Source organism: Dipodomys merriami, unplaced genomic scaffold (genome assembly GCF_024711535.1).
Source record: "Dipodomys merriami isolate MVZ:Mamm:240054 unplaced genomic scaffold, mDipMer1.0.p SCAF_345, whole genome shotgun sequence".
In the NCBI taxonomy this organism is placed as follows: domain Eukaryota; kingdom Metazoa; phylum Chordata; class Mammalia; order Rodentia; family Heteromyidae; genus Dipodomys; species Dipodomys merriami.
This window is the reverse complement of record NW_027204993.1, coordinates 969,243-994,740: the sequence shown is the minus strand read 5'-3', so window position 1 is coordinate 994,740 and position 25,498 is coordinate 969,243. Positions and strand designations below refer to the sequence as shown.

Sequence of the window (25,498 nt, the reverse complement as noted above, 5' to 3'; positions counted from 1 at the left end):
CATTCATCCACACGTCACCACACTATAAATAAAAAAGGAACTGCTGCCAGCCCTCACGCAGACCACGGCCTGCAAATGTCCACTCTCGTTGGCTTCCTGGACGGGGCTGCAACTTCGTGTGCGCTAGTGCCCGGCTCCATCTCCAGCACCTCAAAAATAAGAATACCCGTTTCCTGGGCCGAGTGCGGTGGCTCCCGCCTGTCATCCCAGCTGCTCAGGAGGCTGAGATCTGAGGATCACGGTTCAAAGCCAGCTTGAGCAAGAAAGTCTCAGAGACTTTTTTTTTTTTTTTTTGGCCAGTCCTGGGGTTTGAACTCAGGGCCTGGGTGCTGTCCCTGAGCTCTTCAGCTCAAGGCGGGCGCTCTACCACTTGAGCCACAGCTCCACTTCTGGCTTTTTCTGTGTATGTGGTACTGAGAACTCGAACCCAGGGCCTCATGCATGCTAGGCGAGCGCTCTACCACTGAGCCACCTGCCCAGACCTAACAAGACTCATAGTCCAATGAACCACCAAAAAAGCCAGAAGTGGAGCTGTGATTCAAGTGGTAGAGCGCCCACCTTGAGCACAAAATCTGAGGGACAGCACCCAGGCTGAGTTCAAACCCCAGACTGTCACCAAAAATAATAATAATAATAGTAATAATAGACAAGACAGGGACAAGTCAAAGCTAACTAAATTAAAAACAAAACACAAGCAAACAAAAACGTCTTCAGCCAGGTGCCGGTGGCTCCCGCCTACTTAGGAGGCTGAGATCTGAGGATCACGGTTCGAGGCCAGCCCGGGCAGGAAAGTCCAGGAGACTCTGACCTCCAAGGAACCAGCAGAAAACCAGAAGTGAAACTGTGGCTCAACATGGAAGATTTATGTAATGATGTGAGTGAGCACAGGGACAGCGCCCGGGTCCCGAGCTCAGGCCTGTGACCAGCAAAACAGAAAGAGAGAGATTTTGGTCAGGATGCAGTGAGTCACCCCTGCAGTCCCGTCACCGAGGCGTTGAAGTTGGAGAAAAGTTTCATCTTCAAAATCATCGAGGGGGGAAAAAAAGCTGGGCACCGGTAGCTCCCGCCTATAATCCCGGCTCTGCAGGAGGCTCAAAGCTGAAGACTGAGGTTTGAAGAAAACTCCTTCACGTTCCCATCTCCAATGAACCAGCAAAAGAAAAGTTTTAAAAGCCAGAAGTGGCGCTGTGGTTCAAGGGGTAGAGCGCCAGCCTGGAGCTGAAGAGCTGAGGGACAGCGCCCAGGTCCTGAGTTCAAGTCCCGGGACTGACAAAACAAAAAGAAGAGAAAGAAGAAGGAAGAAAGGGAGGGAGGGAGGAAGGGGAGGGAGGGGAGGGAGGGGAGGGAGGGGAGGGAGGGTTCTGGTGGTGTCTGGTGCGTGTTTGTGCAGCAGGGCGGCTCTGGATTGAGGGAGGCCCGGCCTCCTCCAGCCTCCCCGGGCCTCCTCGGGCCTCGCAGCAAAGCGGCGGCCTGTCTGCTGTGCTATTAGTTGTGCAAGGCCAGCCTGGGCCGGCTCGATGTTATCTGCTGCTCCGTGCACTTCCTGCCTGCGGCTGAGCATTTCACTTTGGTCTTCCGTGTTCTCGGGTGTAGAGTATTCCCTTCCCGTCCCCAGAGCTTCTGCTTTGGTGTGTGTGTGTGTGTGTGTGTGTGTGTGTGTGTCCTGGGATTTGAACTCAGAGCCTGGGAGCAGCCCCTTAGCTTTTCTTTTCTCAACGCTGGTGCTTTCCCCCTTGAGCCACACCTCCACTTCCAGCTTTGTTTTGGACACAAGAGCCTTTTCTGCCCGGATGGACTTCAGACCACGGTCCTCACAGCTCAGCCTTCCACATAGCTGGGATTCCAGGCGTGAGCTACATAGCTGGTGGGGGAATCCTCTATCACACATCACAAGCAGCAGGAAATCACCTTTTGTCTCCCACGCTATTTCCAGAAGGACTAGAAGAATCTAGAGGCCTGGGGCTACTCTTTATGCTCCAAACCTTCAGCTCCTGCCACCAGCCAGCTGCTGTGAATCCTATAATTATCTAAGGACTCGCACAAATCTTATCTCTATGGTGAAATTTTCCAGGTTTCCCTCCTACCTCCATGTCTTGACTTCATATGTTTTCCTATTTTTGTTGGTGGTGGTAGTTGTGGGGCTTGAACTCAGGGCCTGGGCGCTGTCCCTCAGCTCTTCAGCTCCAGGCTGGTGCTCTACCCCTTGAGCCACAGTGCCACTTCTGGTTTTCCGGTGGTTCATTGGAGATCAGAGTCTCCTGGACTTTCTAGCCAAGGCTGGCTTTGAACCACCATCCTCAGATTTCAGCTTTTCCGGAGCTGGGATTCCAGGCATGCGCCACAGCACGCGGCTCTGGACTTCCTATGACTTCTCCTGGGACCAAAATAGAAGCGACACTCTCAGGGGCTTGTTGTGCAGAAACTTCTCCTCCCCCTTCCTCCCCACCCCCTCACTCCTCATCCAACTGTGAGCCCGAAGAGAAAGTTCCATGACTTCCAAACTCCACCTATCTGCTCTACTGGTTTTCCTGTGAAAGTCAACTTAAAAAAAAAAGAAAGAAAATGACTCACGGGCTCGCTGGCTTCTGGTCAGAAAAGGGGAAGAAAGGAGGAAGTGGTCGGAAACACAGAGATAAACTGTGACTTCATTGTAGCCAGCCAAGCAGAGACGCAGGAACAATCCAGAGAAAGCCGGGCCTTTTCTTGAGAGGGGGTAAGAAAAATCCAGATATTTCTGATCCCTTCCTTGCAGACAGAAGACTTTGGCAACCACCATCTTCCCTTTCCATTCTTATTCCTTCCCTGGCTTTTCTTTTTCTTTTCTTATACTTATGGCTACCTTCTTTTCTGTCTTTTCCTTTGGTGATTCTTGGGAATGTCTTGAATGGAGGGGGGGGAAACCATCTGGATTTGTTCTTTGTGTTTTGTGGCTTTGCTTTTCACATCATTTGTGCTCACTTTCAAGCCAGCTGTGTGGCTTCATTTCTGGATTCTTCTCTCCTCCGTTGGTTTTGTGTTTGCAGATCTTTGATCTGAGCCCCCGTGCAGGTCAAGTGTCACTCCGTTTCTTTTTCTCTCTCTCTTTGATTTCCTTTTTCTTTGCCTGTCTTGGGGCTGAAGTTTCCAAGCTCCTGAGTTTTTGCTTTTGTTTTGGTCTCCGCAAAGTCAGAGAAAAGTCATAGCCGGGCAGGGTAGCTCCCGCCTGGAATCCCAGCTCCTCTGGAGGCTGAGATCTGAGGATCGTGGTTCAAAGCCAGCCCCAGGCAGGAAAGTCCAGGGGAACTCCTATCTCCAAGGACCCAGCAAAAAGCCAGAAGTGGCGCTGGGGCTAGGTAAGAGTTTTGAGTTTGTCCCTCAGTGTTTGCACGGAAGGTTGGTGCTCTACCAATTGAGCCATACAGCTCCTGAGCCAGCTTCTTGGTGGTTCATTATGGGTAACTGTCTCGGACTTTCCTGTCCAGCTGGCTGTGAACCACAATCTTCAGATCTCCGTCTCCTGAGTGGCTGGGATTACAGGCGTGTGCTACCAGCACCTGCCTTTCCTTCTGAGTATCTCTTGTTTTGTACTGCTTTCCGTCCTTAATGTTTGACTCTAGGATCCTTTTTTTTTTTTTTTTCTTTCCTGATCAGAGATGAATTTTCGTTTCAGGATGCTCTTTCTCTTTTTAATTACTGCTGCAGCATTCTGGAGTCGGACTGTGAGAAATCTTGGATCTACTGTCTTTGTCTGAGCAGAATTATTGGTTTGCTTATTTGCTAATAGGCATCTACTTATTTCTTTCTTTGGGTGTTTAGTGGCGGTGCTGAGGATTGAACCAAGTTTCTCCTGCACGCTAGGCAAGCATCTACCCTTTCACCTGACCCTTAGACTTTAATAATCTTAAATATCATTATATGAATGTTAAATGTCAAGGGTATTTTTGTTTTGTGCCAGTCCTGGGGTTTGAACTCAGGGCCTGGCGCTGTCCCTGAGCTGCTTTGGCTCCAGGCTGGCGCTCTACCACTTGAGCCACAGCGCCACTTCCAGCTTTTTTCCTGTGTCTGTGGTGCTGAGGATTCGAACCCAGGGCTTCATGCATGCGAGGCGAGCGCTCTGCCCCTGAGCCACCTGCCCGGTTCTTCAGAGTATTTTTCAGCCAACACCTGGAGACATGTGAAGAAACATCGAAGCCCTCAGGTCCCGGAATGACTTTGTTTTTTTTTTTTTTCCTTATTCAGTCTTTGTTGATTTTGTCTTCCCTCGGTGAAAATCCTGAGGCAACCGCTTTGCCCAGATTTCCTGGGGAAGGCTCAGGAAAACAAGACATGGGAGGGGAAAAAAGCTGCTTCTCACAGCCAAGAGGATGAGAAAGGCCAGCATCTGTTAAAAGGACCCCATAGCAAGCCGGGCACCGGTGCGCACACCTGTCATCCCAGCCACTCAGGAGGCTGAGGCCTGAGGATCGCGGTTGGAGGCCAGCCCGGAAAAGTCCGTGAGACTCTCTATCTGCAGGAAACCACTGGGAAAATCGGCAGTGGCGCTGTGGCTCAAGGGGTAGAGCACCTGCCTTGAGCTGAAAGAGCGCAGGGTCAGCGCCCAGGCCACGAGTTCGAGACCCACGACTGACTAAAAAATAAAGCATGGCCGAGGAGAAGAGCTGCTGCTTCAGAGGAGAGTTCCTGGCGTACCCAGAGATGGGGTTCCCCCCAAACACGGCGCCCAGCCCACCCAGAAGCCGGGCACCCCGACTGCGGCCGCTCCAGCCCCGATAGACTGGGAGGCTGTGTCCGTGGCCCTTGATGCCGCCGGTTTGGAGCAAGCATACATTTTCAGGGGTTTGGGGGGCCTGCGGGGGGCCATGAGAGTTGCTCCCAGGGCAGAGAAGACAGAGAGGGGCAAGGGGGGCCCCAAAATGACTTTTAAGTCCTACCTTGTGTGTATATTTATATATATATAGTCACTCGTGGGGCTTGAACTCAGGGCCTGGGTGCTGTCCCTCAGCTCTTCAGCTCAAGGCGGGCGCTCTACCTCTTGAGCCACGGCACCATGTCGGGTTTTCTGGTGGTTCATGGAAGATCAGAGTCTCCCAGCCCTTCCTGCCCGGGCTGGCCTTGAACTGCGATCCTCAGATCTCAGCCTCCTGAGTGGCTGGGATGCCAGGCGGGAGCCACCATGCTGGTTAGGTGTCAAGTTTGACTATAGCAATCGAAGCTGAGACCAGAAGGGTCGGGGTGGTGTCTGGTAGGAAGAGCCAGGGCACAGGAAAAGCGTTTCTTCTTCTTTTTGAATTGTTGACTCGCTGCTTTTAACTTCTGCTGAGCTTGGGGTTGGAGCTGCGACCGTTGAGATCAGCAGATTAGTGGGGATGCAGCTGAATCTCTATTCAAAGCCACGGAACGTGTGATCCGAGCCAGGAAGACGGTTAAGGAGAAGTTCAGAGGGGCTGAGGATTAGAATGGATAAGAATTGGAAGGCGACGGGCTGGGCAGGTGGCTCAGTGGTAAAGCGCTCGCCTCGCATGCATGAGGCCCTGGGTTCGATTCCTCAGCACCACATGTGCAGAAAAAGCCAGAAGTGGTGCTGTGGCTCAAGTGGTAGAGCGCCAGCCTTGAGCCAAAGAAGCTCAGGGACAGCGCCCAGGCCCTGAGTTCAAGGCCCAGGACTGATAAAAAAAAAATTGGAGTGTGTGTGTGTGTGTGTGTGTGTGTGTGTGTGTGTGTGTGTGTGTGTGCGCGCGCGCATGCTGGTCCTGGGCTTGAACTCGTGCTGGTCCTGGGCTTGAACTCAGGGCTTGGGTGCTGAACCTGAGTTTTTTTTCCCTCCAAGCTGGTGCTCTACCACTTGAGTCACAGCTCCACTCCTGGTTTTTGCTGATGAATCAGAGATCAGAGTCTCACGGCGTCTCCTGCCCGGGCTGGCTTTGAACCGCGATCCTCCGATCTCAGCCTCCTGAGGAGCTGGGATGACGGGCGGGAGCCACCAGCGCCAGGCTGGAATGGATGTTTTCAATTTGTTCCAAACGGCATCGGAAAAGGAAACGACGTGTGTGGATGACTCAGTAGGCTTTGATCTCTGGAGCCCTGGGTTCTGGAGCTTTCTATCCCGAGGCCAAGGCCTGTGAAACAGGATGTTATTTATTTTCGTTTGTGTCTGCACTGGGGCTTGAACTCAGGGTCTGGTGTTTGTCTCTGGGCTTTTCCCTCCGCTCCAGGCTGTTCTCCGACCATCCAAGCTGCGTCTGCACTTCTGACCTGTGGTTGTGGTTGTGGTTGTGGCCGGCTGGGTTGCTCGTGGAACTCTCTGGGCTCTTTCCCCGCGGTTGGGCCACCAGCCGCAGCCCTTTCGGGGTGGCCGGGACTACAGGCATGCGCTACGCAGCCCCGCTCCCGTCCCAACCGTCTCCCGTCCTGTTTTGCTTCTAGAACGGAGAGGTGGCCGCAGCATGGAGTTCAACCACACGGACTGGAGCCACGACCCCCAGCAGGCTGCGTTCAGCCCCGTGATGATCGCGTCCATGGTCATCCTGGGGCTCACGTGTTTGCTGGGCCTGCCCGGGAACGGGCTGGTGCTGTGGGTGGCTGGTTTTAAGATGCGGCGGACGGTGAACACCGTGTGGTTTTTGCACCTCACGCTGGCCGACCTCCTGTGCTGCCTGTCCCTGCCCTTCAACCTGGCCTACGTCCTCCAGGGCCGCTGGCCCTTCGGCTGGCTCCTGTGCAAGCTCATCCCGTCCGCCGTCATCTTGAACATGTTCGCCAGCGTCTTCCTGCTCACCGCCATCAGCATCGACCGCTGCCTCGTGGTCCTGAAACCCATCTGGTGTCAGAACCACCGCCGGGTGGGGACGGCCCGGGCCGTGTGCGGGTGCATCTGGGCCCTGGCTTTCCTCCTGTGCGTGCCCGTGTTCCTCTACCGTGACACGTTCATGGAGGACCAGCAGGAGGTGTGTGGCTACAACTACGCTGTCTTCGATTCCGTGCATCCCGCCTACCCAATGCCCTTCCCGGACAGCGAATCTCTGGATCACCTGGCGGTGGACAGCGAATCTCTGGATCCCATGTTCAACGGGTCCACAGATTCCAACCGTCTCCCCCCCATCCGGCTCCTCCCTGACCAAGAGGAGGCTTTGCTGTCTCCCAATGCCCTGGACGAGTATCCCTACCTGCCCGACTACGTCTTTGGGGGGCTGTTCGGGGACGAGGTCCCCACGGAGCTGGTGGTCATCACGCTCACCAGGCTGGTGCTGGGCTTTGCGCTGCCCGCCGTCATCATGGTGGCCTGCTACAGCACCGTGGTGATCAGGACGAGACGCAGCGTCTTCTCCACGTGTCCCAAGAAGACGTTCAAGGTCGCCGTGGTCATCGTGGTCGTCTTCCTGGCCTGCTGGGTGCCCTACCACGTGGTGGGGGTGCTGTTCCTGTTCAGCGAGGCCGACCTGCCCGACAGGGGGGCCCTGCTGGCCTGGGATCTCTTCTCCGTGGCTCTGGCCTCGGCCAACAGCTGCTTCAACCCCTTCCTCTACGCCTTCCTGGGGAAAAGCTTCAGGAAGAAGGCGCGCCAGTCGCTGCGGGGGATCCTGGAGGCGGCCTTCAGCGAGGACCTCACTCCGTCCACCAGCGCCTCCCAGCCCCGAGCCAGCCTGAGCACCGGCGTGTGAGCCCCGCCGGGCCCGGACCGACCCGTGCCGCCGCGCACGCCTGTAATCCCGGCTCGTGCTGAGATCACAGGATCACCCCACACACACACACACACACACACACGCACCCCATGATGGAATCCACGCCCCGCACAAGGAGCAGGGCCGTGAGACTCTCAGCCAGCACCCCCCGAAAAACCAGCACCAAAAGCCAGCCGTCGAAGGAAGGGCTGGTTCACGTGGCCAAGCGCCCAGCCGGCCTGGAGGGCCTGGAGTTCCGGCACGAGGGAAAGAAGGGAAGGAAGGAAGGAGGGAGAGAGACGGGGAGGGAGGGGAGGAAAGAAGGAACGGGGAGGGAGCCAAAACCGGACCCCGAGGCCAGAGACTAATTGAGGTGGCAGCCTAGCCTGGAAACATCTTAGAGATGCAGTCTCGAGCCAGGCCTGCCGGGGGAACATGGCTGCCTGCCGTTGGTTTGTAGGAGTGTGTATGAAGTCGGGGCTCGGGGCCTCTGATCCCCAGACCTCAGCCTTCCCAGCTACTCAGACCCCAAACCCCAACACACGGGAGACGCCAGCGCCCAGGGCCAACACGTTTCTCAGGCACGGGGCTCCCGTGGCTGGCGGAGGGCCGGAGTTTATACAGCTACCGCTCCCCTGTTTGTCCGTGATCGGTGAATAAATGCTTTCGTCTTCTCCCGCTTTTCCTTGCAGGACTCAGGATTTGTGAACTGGTTTGGGGGGGGGGTGTCAGTCCTTGAACTCGGGGCCTGGGCGCTGTCCCTGAGCTTTCTCACTCAATCAAGGCTGGCGCTCTACCACGTGAACCACAGCGCCACTTCTGCCATTTTGTTGCTTCCTTGGAGATCAAGAGTCTCACAGACTTTCCTGCCCGGGCTGGCTTTGAACCCTGACCCTCGGATCCCTGATCTGAGGAGGAGCTGGATGGGTGGAGGTGGTTGGTTGGAATCCGTGGACCCGCTGAACATGTGATCCGGAGATTCGCTGTCCACCACCAGGTGATCCTGAGATTCACTGTCTGAGAACAGATCCCTGATCGGAGGATCAGGGTTCAAAGCCAGCCCGGGCAGGGAAGTCTGTGAGATTCTTTTACCTCCAATTGACCAGCAAAAAGTTGTGGCTCAAGTGGTAGAGCACCAATCTTGAGTAAAACAAGAAAGCCACTGGGTGCCAGTGCCAGTGAGACTCTGATCTCCAATTACCTACCAGAAAACCGGAAGTGGCGCTGTGGCTCAAGGGGTAGAGCGCCAGCCTGGAGCTGAAGAGCTGAGGGACAGCGCCCAGGCTGTGAGTTCAAGTCCCACCACTGGTGGAAAAGTAGTAACTAAATAAATAGATAAATAAAAGGAGGAAAGAAAAAACAGCAGAGACCACCCAGCTGGGAAGGCTTGTTTCTTTCTTCTTTTTATTAAGAAAGCATGCAAAAACAAACCAACAAAATCCCACACGGCTCCCAGCCTGCGCGCTCGCAAAGCATCCTGGGTAGAAGGCAGGTGTCAGCCGTCGCAGTGGATGTAGAGTGGAAAGTAGCCCGGGGCCGATGGGCTGAGACCAGACCCCTAGACCTTGCCTTGACCAGACTTCACCCGACCCGGCCCAAACCCGGGTGGATGTGAATAAGCCAACAAGAAGGTGTAGGCAGAGACCCGTGGCGCACGCCTGTAATCCCGGCCACTCAGGAGGCTGAGAGCTGAGGATCGCGGTTCAAGGCCGGCCCGGGGAGGAAAAGTCCATGAGACTCTGATCTCCCAGGAACCGCCCGAAAACCGGACATGGCGCTGTGGCTCAAGGGGTAGAGCGTCCGCCTTGAGCTGAGGGACAGCGCCCAGGCCGCGAGTTCGAGCCCCACGACCGACACCAAGGAAAATCAACAATAATAACAAAACAGTATGCCCTAGCTCCACCCCATGAGCACAGCGCGAGGTTCTGTGCTCGGCCCGAGTTCTGTGGGGTTTCTGTTCGTTTTTTCTTACAAAAGACTCAAAGAAATAAAGTGCTTCTTTCGCTCAGCTGCCCGCTCCAACCCCCGCCATCTCTGCCTCTCCCCGCGCTCCCGCAGAATCCTTTGCCAGCCACAGGGCAGAGGGGGCCCGGGGGAGAGAAGCAGGGGGGCGGGGGGCCGTGAGGACTGACACACAGTGGCCCCGTGGGCAGTCGGTGGCGTGAACATGGAAGGAGGGTTGGGCGCGGTGGCGCCCGCCTGGCATCCCAGCCACTCGGGAGGCTGAGGTCTGAGGATCGCGGTTCAAGGCCAGCCTTAGGCAGGAAAAGTCCGGCGGACTCTGATCTCCACTGAACCAGCAGGAGTGGAGGCTGGGCTCAGTTGGTAGAGCACCAACCTGGGGAAGGAAAGGAAGGAAGGAAGGAAGGAAGGAAGGAAGGAAGGATCTATGGGACAGCACCCAGGCCAGGCCCTGAGTTCGAGCCACCAAAAGCAAACGAACAAAAAACCCAGCTGACCCGGTACTGACCAGAGGTGTTCATGCACCAACTAAAACCAACTCCACCTCTTCAGATCATGAGCTAGGGCCGGGCCCGGTGGCTCACGCCTGTAATCCCGGCTAGGCTATGTGGATGGCAGTTGAAAGCTAGCCTGGCCTTGGAAAGCCCGGCAGACTCTTATCTCCTATGAACTGGCAAAAATCAGGAGGGGAGGTGTGGCTCAAGTGGTAGAGCGCCAACCTTGAGGAGGAAAAAAAAATAAGAAGAAGGCACGGGGGTGGGGCGTAAGGCCCAGGAGCAACACACACACACGAAAAAAAGAAAATTAAAGAAGAAAACCACAGGAGAGGAAAGAGGGAGGGGCAGGGGAGGGAGGAGAGGGGAAGTGGAGAGAAGGGGAAGGAACGAGAAGGGATCTGGGGAGAGAGGATCTGAGAGGCAGGGTGCAGAGCAAAGGGACGGCGCTAAGAATACACCTGAACCCCGAACCCCGTCTCCCGCTGGCCTGCGCCCCTCAACCAAGTCTGGGTTGCTCCTGCCAGTGACAGGCCCGGCGGCCGGGCACCGGTGCGCACGCCTGTAATCCCAGCCGCGCAGGAGGCTGGGATCTGAGGATCGTGCAGTGCTCTGGAGGCCTGATCGTTTTTTTTTTTTCCGTGTTCTTGTTTTGCTTTGCAATTCGCAAAGGCGGACGCTGATGGGCGCTGGTGGGAGGCGTGGGCAGAGATCGTATGGAACCAATTAATTCCTCCTCCTCCTCCTCCTCCAATTAGAAGAATTAAAAACAACCAATAAAAGATCAAAACTTGGGGCCAAAGAGGAAGGAAGCCAGGACAGAGACGGGAAGTCTGGGTTGGTGGCAGCCGGTGGCGGTGATGTCAGGGATCGGGGAGGAACTCAGAACCAAAAGAGAGAGTGTGTGTATGTACAGCGGGAGGAGGGGTGCATTTCTGTCTCCGGGCTCCTGGAGGACGCGTTAGGTGATCAAGTCCCAGTCGAAGTCGTCAGAAATCTCCTCATTCGCGGCGGGGGCCTGGACGGGGGGCCGGGGGACCAGGTGGTGAGCTGAGAGGCGAGAGACACAGAGAATTCAAGGTTGGAGGAAAGCCGAGCACCGCTGCTCACGCCTGTAATCCCAGCCACTCAGAAGGCTGAGATAGGAGGATCGTGGTTCCAGGCCGGCCAGAGCGCCGCCGGCCTTGAATGAGAAAGCTAAGCCAGAGCGGGCGGTCCTGAGTTCGAGACCCAGGACTGGCATCAAATCATTCATTCATTCAAAAAGAATGAATGAAGGAGAAGGGAGCGGGCGGGGAGGCCACTTTCGGGCTCTTACCTGGGCGGCTGTAGCCTGCCGAGTCCTGGGTAGAGACGGGGTACATGGGCGATGGGCCAGGGTAGAGGTGGGGGGGCTGGGGGTGTCCGTACGAGTTCACTGCCAAAGCAAGACAAGAGTTATTTGAAGTTGCGTGCCACGGCGCCCGCCTGTCATCCCAGCCACTCAGGAGGCTGAGAGCTGAGGATCGTGGTTCAAGGCCAGCCCGGACAGGAAAGTCCGTGAGACTCTGATCTCCAAGGAACCACCAGAAAACCGGAAGTGGCGCTGTGGCTCAAGGGGTAGAGCGCCAGCCTGGAGCTGAAGAGCTGAGGGACAGCGCCCAGGCCCTGAGTTCAAATCCCGTGACTGGCACACACACACACAAAAAAAAAGCAGGTTCCTGGAGAGAAGGGTCTTTCTTCTCAATAAAGAAAGGAAGAAACAAAACATGCCCTTCCCCAGTTTTCACATTTCTTTCTCGCACTGTTGTGTGTGTGTCTGTGTGTGTTGGTCCTGGGGCTTGAACTCAGGGCCTGGGCGCTGTCCCTCAGCTCTTCAGCTCCAGGCTGGCGCTCTACCCCTTGAGCCACAGCGCCATGTCTGGTTTTCTGGTGGTTCAGTGGAGATCAGAGTCTCATGGACTTTTCCTGCCCAGGCTGGCTTTGAACCGTGATCCTCAGATCTCAGCCTCCTGAGTCGCTGGGATGACAGGCGTGCGCACCGGTGCCCGGCCACGCACCACTAATGTCCGCCTCTGCGGGAGGGCGGGTTGGCACCTTGGCTCATGGCTGCTCCCTGCTTGCCGCCGGTGAGGGCGCAGGCCTCGGTGCGGGGGGCCGGCGCGGGGGGCCGGTGCGGGCTCTGGGGGGGCAGGTGCCCGGCCTGCGTGAGGAAATGGCTGAGGGAGTCGCACAGGTTGGCGATGTGGTGCTGGTCCAGAGTCCAATTCTTCTGCTCGGCCTGCCGCAGGTTCTCCATCAGTTCTGGAAACACACGAGCGAAGCGAGCTCACCCCGAGAGGCAGGGCGCCCCGAGAACGGCCCCCCTCTCCCTCAGCCGCCCACAGCGGGAAACCACAGCCAGATCTACCAGCCGGGCGTCGGTGCGCACGCCTGCCATCCCAGCCACTCGGGAGGCTGAGATCTGAGGATCGCGGGTCAAGGCCGGCCCGGGCGGGAAAGTCCGAGAGACTCTGATCTCCCACGAACCAGCAAAAAGCCAGAAGTGGCGCTGTGGTTCAAGTGGTAGAGCGCCAGCCTTGAGCTGAAGAGCTGAGGGACAGCGCCCAGGCCCTGAGTTCAAGTCCCAGGACCAGCACGAAAATGTGACTACTAATTAAATAATAGTAACAACATGAAATAATAACTAGCACTTTCCAATTCTCCCTCTCCTCCTCCCTGCTTCTCCTGCTCCCATTTCTCTTCCGCTTGCTCCCCCCCTCTTTCGGCCGGGACTGAGGTTTGAACTCGGGGCCTTTGCCGGCTTTCCTGAGCTTTTTCACTCAAGGCTGGCGTTCTTACCCCCTGAGCCACGGCTCCACGTCCAGCTTTGTTGGAGGTTAAGAGTCTCCTGGACGTTTGAGCCCACGCTGGCTTCCGCGTGGGGTCCTCCATCTCTGCCTCCGGACTGGCCGGGATTACAGGCGTGCGCTACTGGCGCCGGCCCGGATGCTACCTGTGCGGCCCTCACCTGAGAACTGCGACTGCTCGATGCTGGACCAGTTGAGCCGGTTGACCATCTTAAAGCTCTCCTTGAGGGAGTTGAGGCTGGAGCACCAGTCTGGAGGGAAGGCTGCGGAGGGAAAGCCAGCAGTGAGCTGTGGCCCCAGGCAGGGGGGACACTCAAACATGGCGGCCCCTGGATTCACACCAGATTCCTGCACCTCTGCAGGGTGGGCCTCAGCAGCCCAGATTTGTACCCCCGGTGCTGGCGGCTCCCGCCTGTCATCCCAGCTACGCAGGAGGCTGAGAGCTGAGGATCGCAGTTGGAGGCCAGCCAGAGCGGGGAAAGTGCGGGAGACTCTGATCTCCAGTGAAACCCGGCAGTGGCGCCGCGGCTCAGGGGGTAGAGCGCCCGCCTTGAGCTGAAGAGCTGCGGGACGGCGCCGGGGCCCCGAGTTCAAGCCCCAGGACTGGCAGCAAAATCACCAACTGAAGCGACGCGCAGGGGGCCCCGCCTGGGCAGAGCGGCCGCAGGACCTTTGCACCTGCCGACTCACCGAACGCGGGGCTGTGGATGGCGGCGGGGCCCGGCGGCTGCGGCGCTGGCTGCTGGGCGGGGTGCGGCGGGTGGGGATACCCCGGCTGCTGCAGGGAGGCGTGCATGCCCAGCACCCCGGGCGGCCCGTCGGGGTTCGGGGTGTGCAGAGGCGGGGCGGCCGGCACGGCGGGGGCGCCCTGGGCCGGGGCCGGCGTCTGCGGCGGCGGCTGCTGGTACATGTAGTAGTTGTTGGAGGGTGCCATGTCCCCCAGCAGCGACGAGAAGCCTGGGGAGGGGGAGCAAAAACAGAGGAGGGTGAGCGTGGGGGGGATCCCCTCGCCTGGCCGGGGCGGGGAAGCGGCCCAGGGTGGGCTGGGAGGGACCCCCCGCCGCTGGGGAGGCCGAGGCCGGGGGATCCGCGGGGGAGGCCGAGGCCGGGGGATCCGCGGTGGAGGCCGAGGCCGGGGGATCCGCGGTGGAGGCCCGGCCGGGGGATCCGCGGTGGAGGCCGAGGCCGGGGGGGGATCCGCGGTGGAGGCCGAGGCCGGGGGATCCGCGGTGGAGGCCGGGGGATCCGCGGTGGAGGCCCGGCCGGGGGCTGGGGCTGCTCAGGCCCTGGGTTCGCGGCCCCGGCCTGGCCGGATGAGTGAATGAATGAATGAGTGAATGAATGAATGAATGAGTGCACTGACCGTGCTGGGAGGCGGCGGACGAGGACGACTTCTCCAGCATGGACTTGTACAGGTTGCGGAAGGACCAGCTCAGGTCCTGGAAGTTGATCTCGGAGTAGGAGAACTTGAAGTCGGGGTTGGCGGTGTAGAGGGGCGGGCCGCCCTCCGCGCCGCCGCCGCCGCCGCCGTCCCGCCCGCCGCCACCGCCGGGGCCCGGGGCCGCGCCGCCGCTGCTGCCGTCCGCAGACGCCGCCGAGCCCGGCTGCACCTGCGCGGACAGCGGACAGCGCGTCAGCCCGCCCGGCCCCGCCCCCCGGCCCCGCCCCCGGCCCCGCCCCCCCGCGCGCCTCATTCGCTCCCTGCTACCCAATGGCACGGCTTTACCCCTTCCTCCGTTTCTCATTGGTTCTCTGGGTGGGGCTTCATGTCCTTTCCTCATTGGTTCTCTGGGTGGGGCTTCATCTTTTCCTCCATTTCTCATTGGTTCTCAGGGTGGGGCTTCATGTCCTTTTCCCATTGGTTATCTCTGTGGCTTCACCTTTTCCTGCGTTTCTCATTGGCTCTCTGCGTAGCTTCGTCTCCATGTCTCATTGGTTCTGTGTGGCTTCATGTCCTTTTTTCATTGGTTCTGTGTGGTTTCTTGTTCTCTTCTCATTGGCTCTCTGTGTGACTTCATCTGCATTTCTCACTGGCTGTCTGTGCGACTCCATCTCGTTTTCTCATTGGTTCTGTGCGACTCCATCTCGTTTTCTCATTGGTTCTGTGTGGTTTCATGACCTATTCTCATTGGCTCTCTGTGTGACTTCTTCATCTCATTTTCTCATTGGCTCTGTGTGACTGCATCTCATTTTCTCATTGGCTCTGTGTGACTGCATCTCGTTTTCTCATTGGCTCTGTGTGACTCAATCTCGTTTTCTCATTGGCACTGTGTGACTGCATCTCGTTTTCTCATTGGCTCTGTGTGACTGCATCTCGTTTTCTCATTGGCTCTGTGTGACTCCATCTCGTTTTCTCATTGGGTCTCTGCAAGGCACCATCTCCATTTCTCACTGGTTCTCTGCACCTGTCACTGGTTCTCTGCACCTGTCACGGGCTCTGTGTGGTTTCAGTTCTTCTCCACGTCTCTGTTTTTTTTTTTTTTTTTTGTCGGTCGTGGGGCTTGAACTCTGGGCCTGGGCGCTGTCCCTCAGCTCTTCAGCTCAAGGCTGGCGCTCTACCACTTGAGCTACAGCGCCACTTCTGGTTTTCTGGTGGTTTATTGGAGATAGGAGTCTCACGGTCTCTCCTGCCCGGGCTGGCTTTGAACCGCGATCCTCAGATCTCAGCCTCCTGAGTAGCTAGGATTACAGGCGTGAGCCACCAGCGCTCAGCTACGTCTCTGCTTTTCTGTGCGGCTCCATCTCCTCTTCCCACTGGCTCTCCCGCGGTCTCATCTTCTGTCTCTGGGCTCTGTGTGGCTGCAGCCCCTTTTCCCGCTGCTTCTCTGCGTGGCTTCGTGTCCTTTTCTCTTGGTTCTCGGTGTGGCTCCATCTTTTCCCGCGTTTCTCATTGGCTGTGTAGCTTCATCTTCTCCGCTTCTCATTGGTTCTGTGTCACTGCATCTCTTTTTCTGATTGGTTCTCTGTAAGGCATCATCTTCTCCATGTCTCATTGGTCCTCTGTATGACATCACCTTCGTTTCTCATTGGTTCTCTGTATAACTCCATCTCCTTTTCCCATTGGCTCTCCATATGGTTTAATCTCCTCTGTTTCTCATTGGTTCCCTGTGTGGCTTCATCTTCTCCATCTCTCATCGGTTCTTTATGTCTGCCTGTTTGTCTATCTGACCCCACACTGGGACTTAACTCACACTATCACTTGGCTTTTTCGCTCAAGGCTGGTGCTCTACCACTTGAGCCACAGCCCCGCTGCAGGCTTTTTAGTGGTTCGTTGGAGATAGAGTCTCACGGACTTTCCTGTCCCAGCTGGCTTGGAGCCGCGATCATTGGATCTCAGCTTCCGGAGTAGCTGGGATTACAGGCGTGCGCTACGGGCGCTGACTCAATGTGTAACTTCAGTTTTGATTGAAGTGTCAGAGTCCGTCCAGCCACCCCTCCCCTCCCCCCGAGCCCCTCATCTTCCTACCTGGCTGTAGCTGGCCATGGCGGCAGGGCTGGAGAGCGGCATCTGAGGGTTGCCCTCGGGAGGCAGGGAGGCCGGGGGCTCCCCGCTTCCCGGCACAGCCCCCCGGGGGCTCTTGCTGGCCTCCTGCTCGGGGGAGTCTTGACACAGCTGAAGATGGCGACAGGGGAGAGGTCTCAGGGGAGGGGGAGGGGGAGAGGGGAGCAAGTGGGGGGGTCCCCGGCTCACCTCATCATCCGGGGGGTGTCTCCTCTTCCGAGAGATGTCGGGACAGGTGTCGATGGTCCAGTAAGAGCCCTGGAATAAAAGCCACCCCCAAATCAGTGCCGGCACCATTTCCCACCCCAGGATACGGAGTTCAAGACGTCTGCGTGTGCACAGGTGTCAGGAGAACGCAGGCAGGGAACTGAGAACGCGGATCGAGGAGAAGGTGGGGGGAGAGGAAGGGAGGAAGTAGGGAAAGGAGGGAGAAGGAGGGTACAAGAGGAGAGGGAAGAAAGAAGGGGGGGAAATGGGGAGGAGGAAGAGGAGCAGAGGGAAAGGGACAGGAGGAGAGGGAGGATGAAGGGAGGGAAAAGAAGAGAGGAGAGTCAGGTTTTGATGGCTCACGCCTGTCATCCCAGCTACTCGGGAGGCTGAGCTTAGAGGATGGTGGTTAGAGGCCAGCCTGGGCAGGAAAGTCTATGAGATTCTTATCTCCAAAGAACCACCAAAAAGCTGGCAGTGGCGCTGTGGCTCAAGTGGTAGAGCGCCCGCCTTGAGCTGAAGAGCTGAGGGACAGCGCCCAGGCCCTGAGTTCGAGCCCCAGGACCCCCCACCCCCACGCAGGCCCACAGGCCTCACAGCCGGGCATGTTCTTCCTGCAGGGAGGAAGCCGCTTCTCTAGTGAACACGCTTCCTCTTCCGGGTAATTGGAGAGCCCCGGGCTTCCCCCGCCTTCCCGCTCCAGCTCACCTTCCCAGGGTCATCTCGAGGTCGGGGAACCTTCCGGAAACACTTGTTGAGAGACAGGTTGTGCCGAATGGAATTCTGGGGGAGCAGAGAAACAAGGTGACCCCCCGGGTTTGTGCACAGCAGAAAACTTCCTACTAGGACCTAAAGGAACACAGAACCACCTACCACGCCACCCAGGCCACCCCAGCTACGCAGGAGGCTGAGAGCTGAGGATCGCGGTTCGAGGCCGGCCCGGGCAGGAAAATCTACCGCAAGTCTTATTTCCAAAAAAAATCAACAAAAAAAGAAAGCCAGACGTGGGGCAGTGGCTCAGGTGGTGGAGCACCAGCCAGCCTGGCGCACAAAAGCCCCAGAGACCAGAGTCCAGGGCCCCGAGTGCAAGCTCCAGGCACGGCGCATGCGCATTCCTGCTGAGCGCCTTCCAGCCCATCCACGCGCATGCGCACCCACATGACGCGCATGCGCACACACCCCGCGCACCTTCCAGCCATCCATGCTCAGGCACACCCACATCGCACGCATGCGCACCCCCCCCAGCCATCCATGCGCACCCGCATCACACGCATGCGCACACCCCCGCGCACCTTCCAGCCATCTACACGTAGGCGCACCCACATCACACGCATGCGCACACCCCCGCGCACCTTCCAGCGCATCCACGCGCGTGCGCACCCACATCACACGCATGCGCACACCCCCGCGCACCTTCCAGCCATCTACACGTAGGCGCACTCACATCACACGCATGCGCACACGCCCCGCGCACCTTCCAGCCATCCATGCTCATGCACACTCACATCGCACGCATGCGCACCCCCCCCAGCCATCCATGCGCATGCGCACCCACATCACACACATGCGCACTCCCCCGCGCACCTTCCAGCCCATCCACGCGCATGCGCACACCCCCATGCACTTCCAGCCCATCCACGCACATGCGCACCCACATCGCACGCATGCGCACACCCCCGCGCACCTTCCGGCCATCCACGCGCATGCGCACACGCCGCACACCTTTCAGCCCATCCACGCGCACCTACATCGCACGCATGCGCACACCCCCGCGCACCGTCCAGCCCATCCACGCGCATGCGCACACCCCCGCACACCTTCCAGCAGCTACACGTGCCCACCCCCGCGCACGCGCACGCCGCGCGCACCTTCCAGCCCACGCCGGCGCTCTTGTAGTAGGGGAAGTTGTCGCAGATCCAGCGGTAGATGTCGCTGAGCGTCATGCGCTTGGCGGGCGAGGAGTTGATGGCGTAGGTGATGAGCGTGGCGTAGCTGTAGCGCGGCTTGCCGTCCTGCGCGGCCTCGTCGGCGCCCGGCGCGGCGGCGCGCGGCTCGGGGGCGGCCGGGGAGCCCGGCGCGCACCGGCGGCCCGGCGCCGCCCCGCCCAGCTTCTCCAGCGTGGCGCGCAGCGTCAGCTGCGGCAGCCAGTCGATGGACGTCAGGCTGCTCTCCAGGTCCGACGCCATGGCGCCTGCGCGGCCTGCGGGCGGCAGAGGGCGGGGCTGCGGCTGGGAGCCGGGGCGCGGGTTCGAGGCCCGGGGCGCGCGCGGGCGGAGCGGGGCGGCGGGAGCCGGCCCACGGCCGACGATCGGTCCACCCATCGATAACCGATCGATCGATCAATAATCAATGCGTCGATCGATCAATAATCAATGCATCGATCGATCGATCAATAATCAATGCGTCGATCGATCGATCAATAATCAATGCGTCGATCGATCAATAATCAATGCGTCGATCGATCGATCAATAATCAATGCGTCGATCGATCAATGATCAATGCATCGATCGATCAATGATCAATGCGTCGATCGATCGATCAATAATCAATGCATCGATCGGTCCATCGATCTGAGGATCTCGTGGCTGCTGTCGGCCCCGGGGCTCGAACCCGCGGCCCCCGGCTCCCCGCCCCCGGCGGGCGCTCCACCCCGGCCTCCCCCGCGCGCGTGGCGCCCAGGATCGCGGTTCGAGGACAGCCCGGGCAGGGAGGGACGCGCCCCTGAGGCTCTCCACCGCCCAGGAGAAGCCAGAAGCAGAACCACAGCCACGACAAAGGCGGCGGCGGCAGCTGCAGGATCCGGCATCGCCACCGCCGCCGGGCGCGTACGCTACCCACGGAGCCCCGGCGCGCGCAGCCCGGCCTCGCCCGGCCCGGCCGCAGCAGGAAGTCCCGCCCCTCCGCCCGGGGCCCGCCTCCCCGTCAGAGAGCCCGGCTAAAAATAGCCAGCCGGGGCCCGCGGAGCTGGCGGCCGGCCCCGGCCTGCCCGGCCTGCGCCGCCTCCCCCGGCCTGCCCGGCCCGGTCGCCCCGGCCCCGGCTCGGCACCTCCATCCCCACCCGCAGGGGCGCAGGAGATCCGGAGGATCGCGGTCCGCAGCCAGCCCCGGGACGGGCACGAAGACGTGAAAACACCGAGTGAAGCCACAGCCGTGTCCACATCAAATATGCGCAAACTTTGCAAGTCAAAGCCGAGGACCAGATGGGACTCGCCCCCACTCTCCTGGTTATCTGTTTTTTTTTCTTGTTCCAGGCCTGGGGCTTGAACTCAGGGCCTGGGCGCTGTCCCTCAGCTCTTCAGCTCCAGGCGGGCGCTCTACCCCTTGAGCTACAGCGCCATTTCTGGTTTTCTGGTGGTTCATTGGAGATCAGAGTCTCAGGGACTTTCCTGCCCGGGCTGGCCTTGAACCGCGATCCTCCGATCTCAGCCTCCTGAGTGGCTGGGATGACAGGCGTGCGCACCAGCGCCCGGCCCCCTGGGATCTTTAACACAGGGCTCAGTGTCTCTGGGTTTCAGGCTGTAGTTCTCGGCCTATGATGTTTGGCCCTCAGACATCCTTCCAGTCCTGCCTGCAAGGCCCCACCCTCATAATGGGCCTGTACACACAAGTACCCGGCCTGTAGCTCCCACCCTGCAACACGCCCAGGGCACAGGGCTGTGAGCAGCACCTCATTCCTAAGGAGGCCAGAGCAGGCAGACACCTGACGCCATCCCTGCGCTCCTACACAGGAGGGAAACCGCAAGAGAGCCCCACACTGGCATCCCAGCCACTCAGGAGGCTGAGATCCGGAGGATCGAGGTTCAGAGCCAGCCTGAGGCTGACCAATCTGACCAACACTATGTTGTCCAAGTAACTAGTACAAAAGCCAGGAGCGGAGCTGTAGCTCAAGTGGAAGAGCGCCAACCTTGAGCCAAAGCAAAAGACCACGGGAGACAGTGAGGCCCTGAGTTCAAGTCCCAATAGTGGCACAAAAATAAAACAGGAACCAGGCACCAGTGGCTCCCGCCTGTCATCCAGCTACTCAGGAGGCTGAGAGCTGAGGATCGCGGTTCAAAGCCAGCCCAGGCAGGAAAAAGTCTGTGAGCCTCTGATCTCCCATGAACCACCAAAAAACCGGAAGTGGTGCTGTGGCTCAAGTGGTAGAGCACCCACCTTGAGCAAAAGAGCTCAGGGACAGCGCCCAGGTCCTGAGTTCAAGACCCACGATAGAACAAAAAATAAAATATCCATATAAATAGTATCCTGAAGTGCTCATCCCGATCTCCACCCTCCCCCTCCTCCTCCCCCTCCTCCCTCTCCTCCTCCCTTCCTCCCCCTCCCCCTCCTCCTCCTCCTCCTCCCCCTCCCCCTCCTCCCCCTCCTCCTCCTCCCCCTCCTCCTCCTCCCCCTCCTCCTCCCCCTCTTCCTCCTCCTCCTCCTCCACCTCTTCCTCCTCCTCCTCCTCCTCCTCCCCCTCCCCCTCCTCCTCTTCTCCTTCTTCTCCTTCTTCTTCTTCTTCTCCTCCCCCTCCTCCTCCTCCCCCTCCTCCTCCTCCCCCTCCTCCTCCTCCCCCTCCCCCTCCTCCTCCCCCTCTTCCTCCTCCTCCTCCTCCCCCTCCCCCTCCTCCTCTTCTCCTTCTTCTCCTTCTCCTTCTTCTTCTTCTCCTCCCCCTCCTCCTCCTCCTCCTCCTCCTCTTCCTCTTCTCCTTCTTCTTCCTCCTCCTCCTCCTCCTCCTCCTCCTCCCCCTCCTCCTCTTCCTCCTCCTCCTCCTCCTCTTCTCCTTCTTCTCCTTCTTCTCCTCCTCCTCCTCCTCCTCTTCTCCCTCTTCTTTCTCCTCCTCCTCCTCCTCCCCCTCCTTCTCTTCCTCCTCCTCCTCCTCCTCTTCTCCTTCTTCTTCTCCTCCTCCTCCTCTTCCTCCTCCTCCTCCTCTTCCTCCTCCTCCTCCTCTTCTCCTTCTCCTTCTTCTTCTCCTCCTCCCCCTCCTCCTCCTCCCCCCCTCCTCCTCCTCCTCCTCCCCCCCTCCTCCTCCTCCTCCTCCTCCTCCCCCTCCTCCTCCTTCCCCCCCTCCTCCTCCTCCTCCTCCTCCTCTTCCTCCTCCTCCTCCCCCTCCTCCCCCTCCTCCCCCTCCTCCTCCTCTTTGCCCTACCTAGAACTTCCAAGGAGTGGTTACCCCCTCCCCCACCCCCTCCCTCCCCCCCCTCCACCATGGAAATATGCAAAGCCAAAGGGCCATTTCACCATTCCAGAAACCCACATATCTTCTAGACTTTTCTGCGTCAGAGCACCCCAGCCTCTGAGCCACAGCGGCGTGTTTTTAAATACCCTTTGACCTGTTAGTCCTGCAGCTGGAGGGAATCTCCCGGCTCAGAAGGAGAAGACACTCAGGAGGCTGAGATCTGAGGATGGTGGCTCGAGGCCAGCCCGGGCAGAAAAGTCCGTGAGACTCTTCTCTCCAATGAACTGCCGGGAAAAGCTGGTAGTGGAGCTGTGGTTCGAGTGGTGGAGCGCCACCACGGAGCCTGGGGTGCCTTCGCTGACGCAGCCTCCTGCAGCACAGGATGGTCTCCCAGACTTTTCTACCCGTTCTCACCGAGAACCACAATCCCCCGTGTGAGCCTGTCTTACAAGCAGGCCCTGCACGCTGTGCATTTGAAAAGAGGGCTCTCTCCAACCTCCCTGTCTAGATTGGCCTCAAAACACGATCCTCCGCTTCCAGCCTCCCACCTTTTCTGCCTGGACTGGCCTCCAACCAGGATCCTCCCCACAGATAGAATTACACTGGCCTCACTGGCCTGTCAGCTCTTGCTAAAGAACCTAGGAAAATATTTCGTTTTGTTTTTGTTGTGTGTGTGTCAGTCCTGGGACTTGAACTCGGAGCCTGGGCGCCACCACCCTGAGGGGTTTTTTTCTCAAGGCTGGCGCTCTACCACTTGAGCCACGGCTCCGCCTTTCAGCATTCTCCTGGGTTATTGGAGATGAAAGCGTCCCATGGATTTTCCTGCCCAGTGATCCTCCCGGGTTAGCTGGGATGGCGGGCGTGAGCGCCGGCGCCCGGCTCACCTCCTCATTCCCCTCGGATGTCCCCCTCATGCTGAACTCACTACAAGTGTCCTTAAGCCTCCCACGCTACCTGATGAAGTGGCATCATGCCTCAGTTTCCCCCTTCAGCAAAAAGACCCTGTGTGTCTCTGTCTGGCCGAGCCCTGGCACAACAAAAGTCAGGGGCTCAGTTCCAGACTTAAATACTGAAGCTTCATTGCTTTTTTTCCCTCTTGCTTGGCTTTGTATGAAATGCCAAAGCTGCTGGGCGCTGTGGCTCCCGCCTGTCATCCCAGCCACTCAGGAGGCTGAGATCTGAGGATCGTGGTTCAAAGCCAGCCCGGGCAGGAAAGTCCATGAGACTCTGATCTCCCATGAACCACAGAAAACCAGAAGTGGCGCTGTGGCTCAAGGGGTAGAGCGCCCGCCTGGAGCTGAAGAGCTGAGGGACAGCGCCCAGGCCCTGAGTTCAAGCCCCAGCAGTGACACACACAAAGATAAGAAAAAAGCCAAGGCGTGGGGTGGGAATCCCCGCAGGGAGCCTCCAGGCAGCAGCAGGGTGGGAGGCTGGGCCCCAGCCCCGCAGGCCTGGTTCAGTTCCCCCGCGGAGACCTGAGCCCCGGGGCGGGAGAGAGTCAGGACGCGGCTCCCAGAAGCTCTCCCCGGGGACGCCATTAGGAAAGCTGCCCGAAATCCCAGCCACTCAGGAGGCTGAGAGCTGAGGATCGCGGTTCGAGGCCAGCCCGGGCAGGACAGGCCCTGAGACTCTGATCTCCCATGAAACCACCAGGAAACCGGCTGGAGGGGCGGAGCGCCCGCCCGGAGCGCCAAAGTGTCCCAGGCAGCGTCCGGGCCGCGAGTTCAAGTCCTGCCCGCACCCGTGTGCGCACGCGCTCCAGGCCCTCCCCCGGGGTCCCCCGCACCCCTCCCCGCCCCCCAGCTCACCTGCGTCCCCCGCGAGGCGCCGAGTCCACCTGCAGCCGGGGCTGGGGGGCCGGGGGCGCCCCGCGCTCAGGGCCCGGCGGCCCCCCGCATCCGGGGCGCGGGGCGGGGACGGGGGGCCCGCGGCGGGGGCGGGGGGCGACGGGGGGCCCAGCAGCGGGAGGCGGCCGGACCCCCACACGCTGCCCCGGCCGGGGGGGTCCCCCGGGCCTCCCCTGTCCCGGGCCGGGGGGAGGCCGAGGAGACGGGGCGCGGGGCGCGGGCCGATCGCGGGGCGCGGGCCGATCGCGGGGCGCCGGGCCGATCGCGGGGCGCCGGGCCGATCGCGGGGCGCGGGCCGATCGCGGGGTGCCGGGCCGATCGCGGGGCGCGGGCCGATCGCGGGGTGCCCGGCCCCGGGCTACGCCATGGCCGCGCCCCGCGGCCGGCCGGGGGTCCCCGCCCCGCGCCCCGCGCCCCGGCCCGGCCTGCGCAGCGCGCGCCCCGGAGGCCGCGGCCGCCGCGCCCCGGACCCCGGCGCCCGGGTCCCGCGCTGACGCCCCCGCGGGGCGGGAGGGGATCCGGGGGGGGGATCCGGGGTGGGGGGGGCTCGGGGCTCGGGGGCGCCGGCGGGGAAGCGGAGGCCCGCGGAGAGTGCGGCCCGGCCCGGGCTCGGCTCGGCTGCAGGCCCCGGCTCCGCCCCGGCCTCCGCCGCGCGCCGCCCCGCCCTCCGCCCCGCCCGCGCCGGTTAAGGAGGCCCGGGGAGCCGGGGAGCCTGCGCCCGCCGGCCGATCGCTGCGGCGGCCGGAGGATCCCGGGTCGATGGCGGGAGCGATCCCGGGGCGACCGATCGCGGAGACGCCGCGCCGCCGCCTGGAGAGCGACGGTGGGATCCCTGGATCAACAGATCACTGGATCGATGGGTCGATGGCTGGAGCGATCCGGAGCGATCGATCGCGGAGACGCGGTCCCAGCGCCCCGCTGCTGCCTGGACATGGATGGATGGATCCCTGGATCCCCGGATCGACAGATCTCTGGATCGCTGGGCCGCGAGGCGCCCACCCCCACCCCCTCCGTGGCCATCTGCCGCCCCGCAGGTGCATTTACGCCACCCCAGAGAGGTCGGGCCTGGGCCCCAAGGGCCGCGATCCTCCCGATCGCAGCCTCCAGAGCCGGCGCCCAGCCAGCTGCGGCCACCCTCACCCCAGATGGTGAAGGAAGGCCAGCCGCTCGCGAGGATCCGGGTTCAAAGCCAGGCCGGTCAGACACAGCAGAGAGCAATTCCAGATAAGCGAGGAAAAGCCCCAAGGGAAGAGGTGGCGAATGGGCAGGGCCAGCGTGAGCGAGACAGGCCTCGAGTTCAAGTCCCAGTACCTCTAAAAATACACGGGTGGATGTGTACATTCATGTTCATATTCACATAGTACACGTTGTATAACTTTATTCATCTTATTCTACATATAATTGTCTATAAATATGTGTGTATATGTACACACACACACACACACACACAGAGTCCCTCAGCTCTTTTGCTCAAGGCGTGTGCTCTACCACTTTGAGCCACAGCGCCACTTCCGGTTTTCTGGTGGTTCCTGGGAGATCAGAGTCACACAGACTTTCCTGCCTGGGCTGGCTTTGAACCCTGATCCTCAGATCTCAGCCAAATGGGTAGCTAAGCTGACAGGTGTGAGCCACCATTGCCTAGAACAATAGAGATAGGTAGATGATAGAGGATCGAAGGATAGGCAGATAGATGGATACATAGAGACATAGACTGATTCTTGGTCCTGGGATTTGAGCTCAAGGCCTAGGTGCTGTCCCTGAGCTTTTCCACCACGGCTAGTCCTCTACCACTTGAACCACGCCTCTACTTCCCGATTTTTGCTGGTTCTTTGGCGCTTAGAGTCTCATATACTTTCCAGACCAGG

General features: G+C 59.8%; 2 protein-coding genes across 3 annotated transcripts; one reads left to right on the top strand and one right to left on the bottom strand.

Annotated features, from left to right (window-relative positions):
* The first annotated feature begins 2,525 nt into the window (after nucleotides 1-2,525).
* Nucleotides 2,526-8,311, top strand: LOC138803643 (C3a anaphylatoxin chemotactic receptor-like). The gene is made up of 2 exons (XM_069987690.1): nucleotides 2,526-2,713; nucleotides 6,403-8,311. The coding sequence occupies exon 2, from the start codon at nucleotides 6,423-6,425 to the stop codon at nucleotides 7,635-7,637; it is 1,215 nt and encodes a 404-aa protein (XP_069843791.1). The 5' UTR covers nucleotides 2,526-2,713; nucleotides 6,403-6,422; the 3' UTR covers nucleotides 7,638-8,311.
* Nucleotides 8,312-9,014: 703 nt separating this feature from the next.
* Nucleotides 9,015-23,822, bottom strand: LOC138803657 (forkhead box protein J2-like). Of its 2 annotated transcripts, XM_069987716.1 has the most exons (11): nucleotides 23,595-23,822; nucleotides 18,499-18,830; nucleotides 17,339-17,413; nucleotides 16,613-16,681; nucleotides 16,388-16,534; nucleotides 14,285-14,531; nucleotides 13,612-13,878; nucleotides 13,083-13,184; nucleotides 12,170-12,376; nucleotides 11,412-11,510; nucleotides 9,015-11,143 (listed from the first exon to the last, which is right to left on the bottom strand). In XM_069987716.1, the coding sequence occupies exons 2-11, from the start codon at nucleotides 18,814-18,816 to the stop codon at nucleotides 11,055-11,057; spliced, it is 1,620 nt and encodes a 539-aa protein (XP_069843817.1). In that variant the 5' UTR covers nucleotides 18,817-18,830; nucleotides 23,595-23,822; the 3' UTR covers nucleotides 9,015-11,054. The 2 variants fall into 2 exon arrangements, with proteins under 2 accessions (XP_069843817.1, XP_069843816.1); XM_069987715.1 differs by lacking the exon at nucleotides 23,595-23,822 and having other exon boundaries at nucleotides 18,499-20,021.
* Between the last annotated feature and the right edge of the window lie 1,676 nt (nucleotides 23,823-25,498).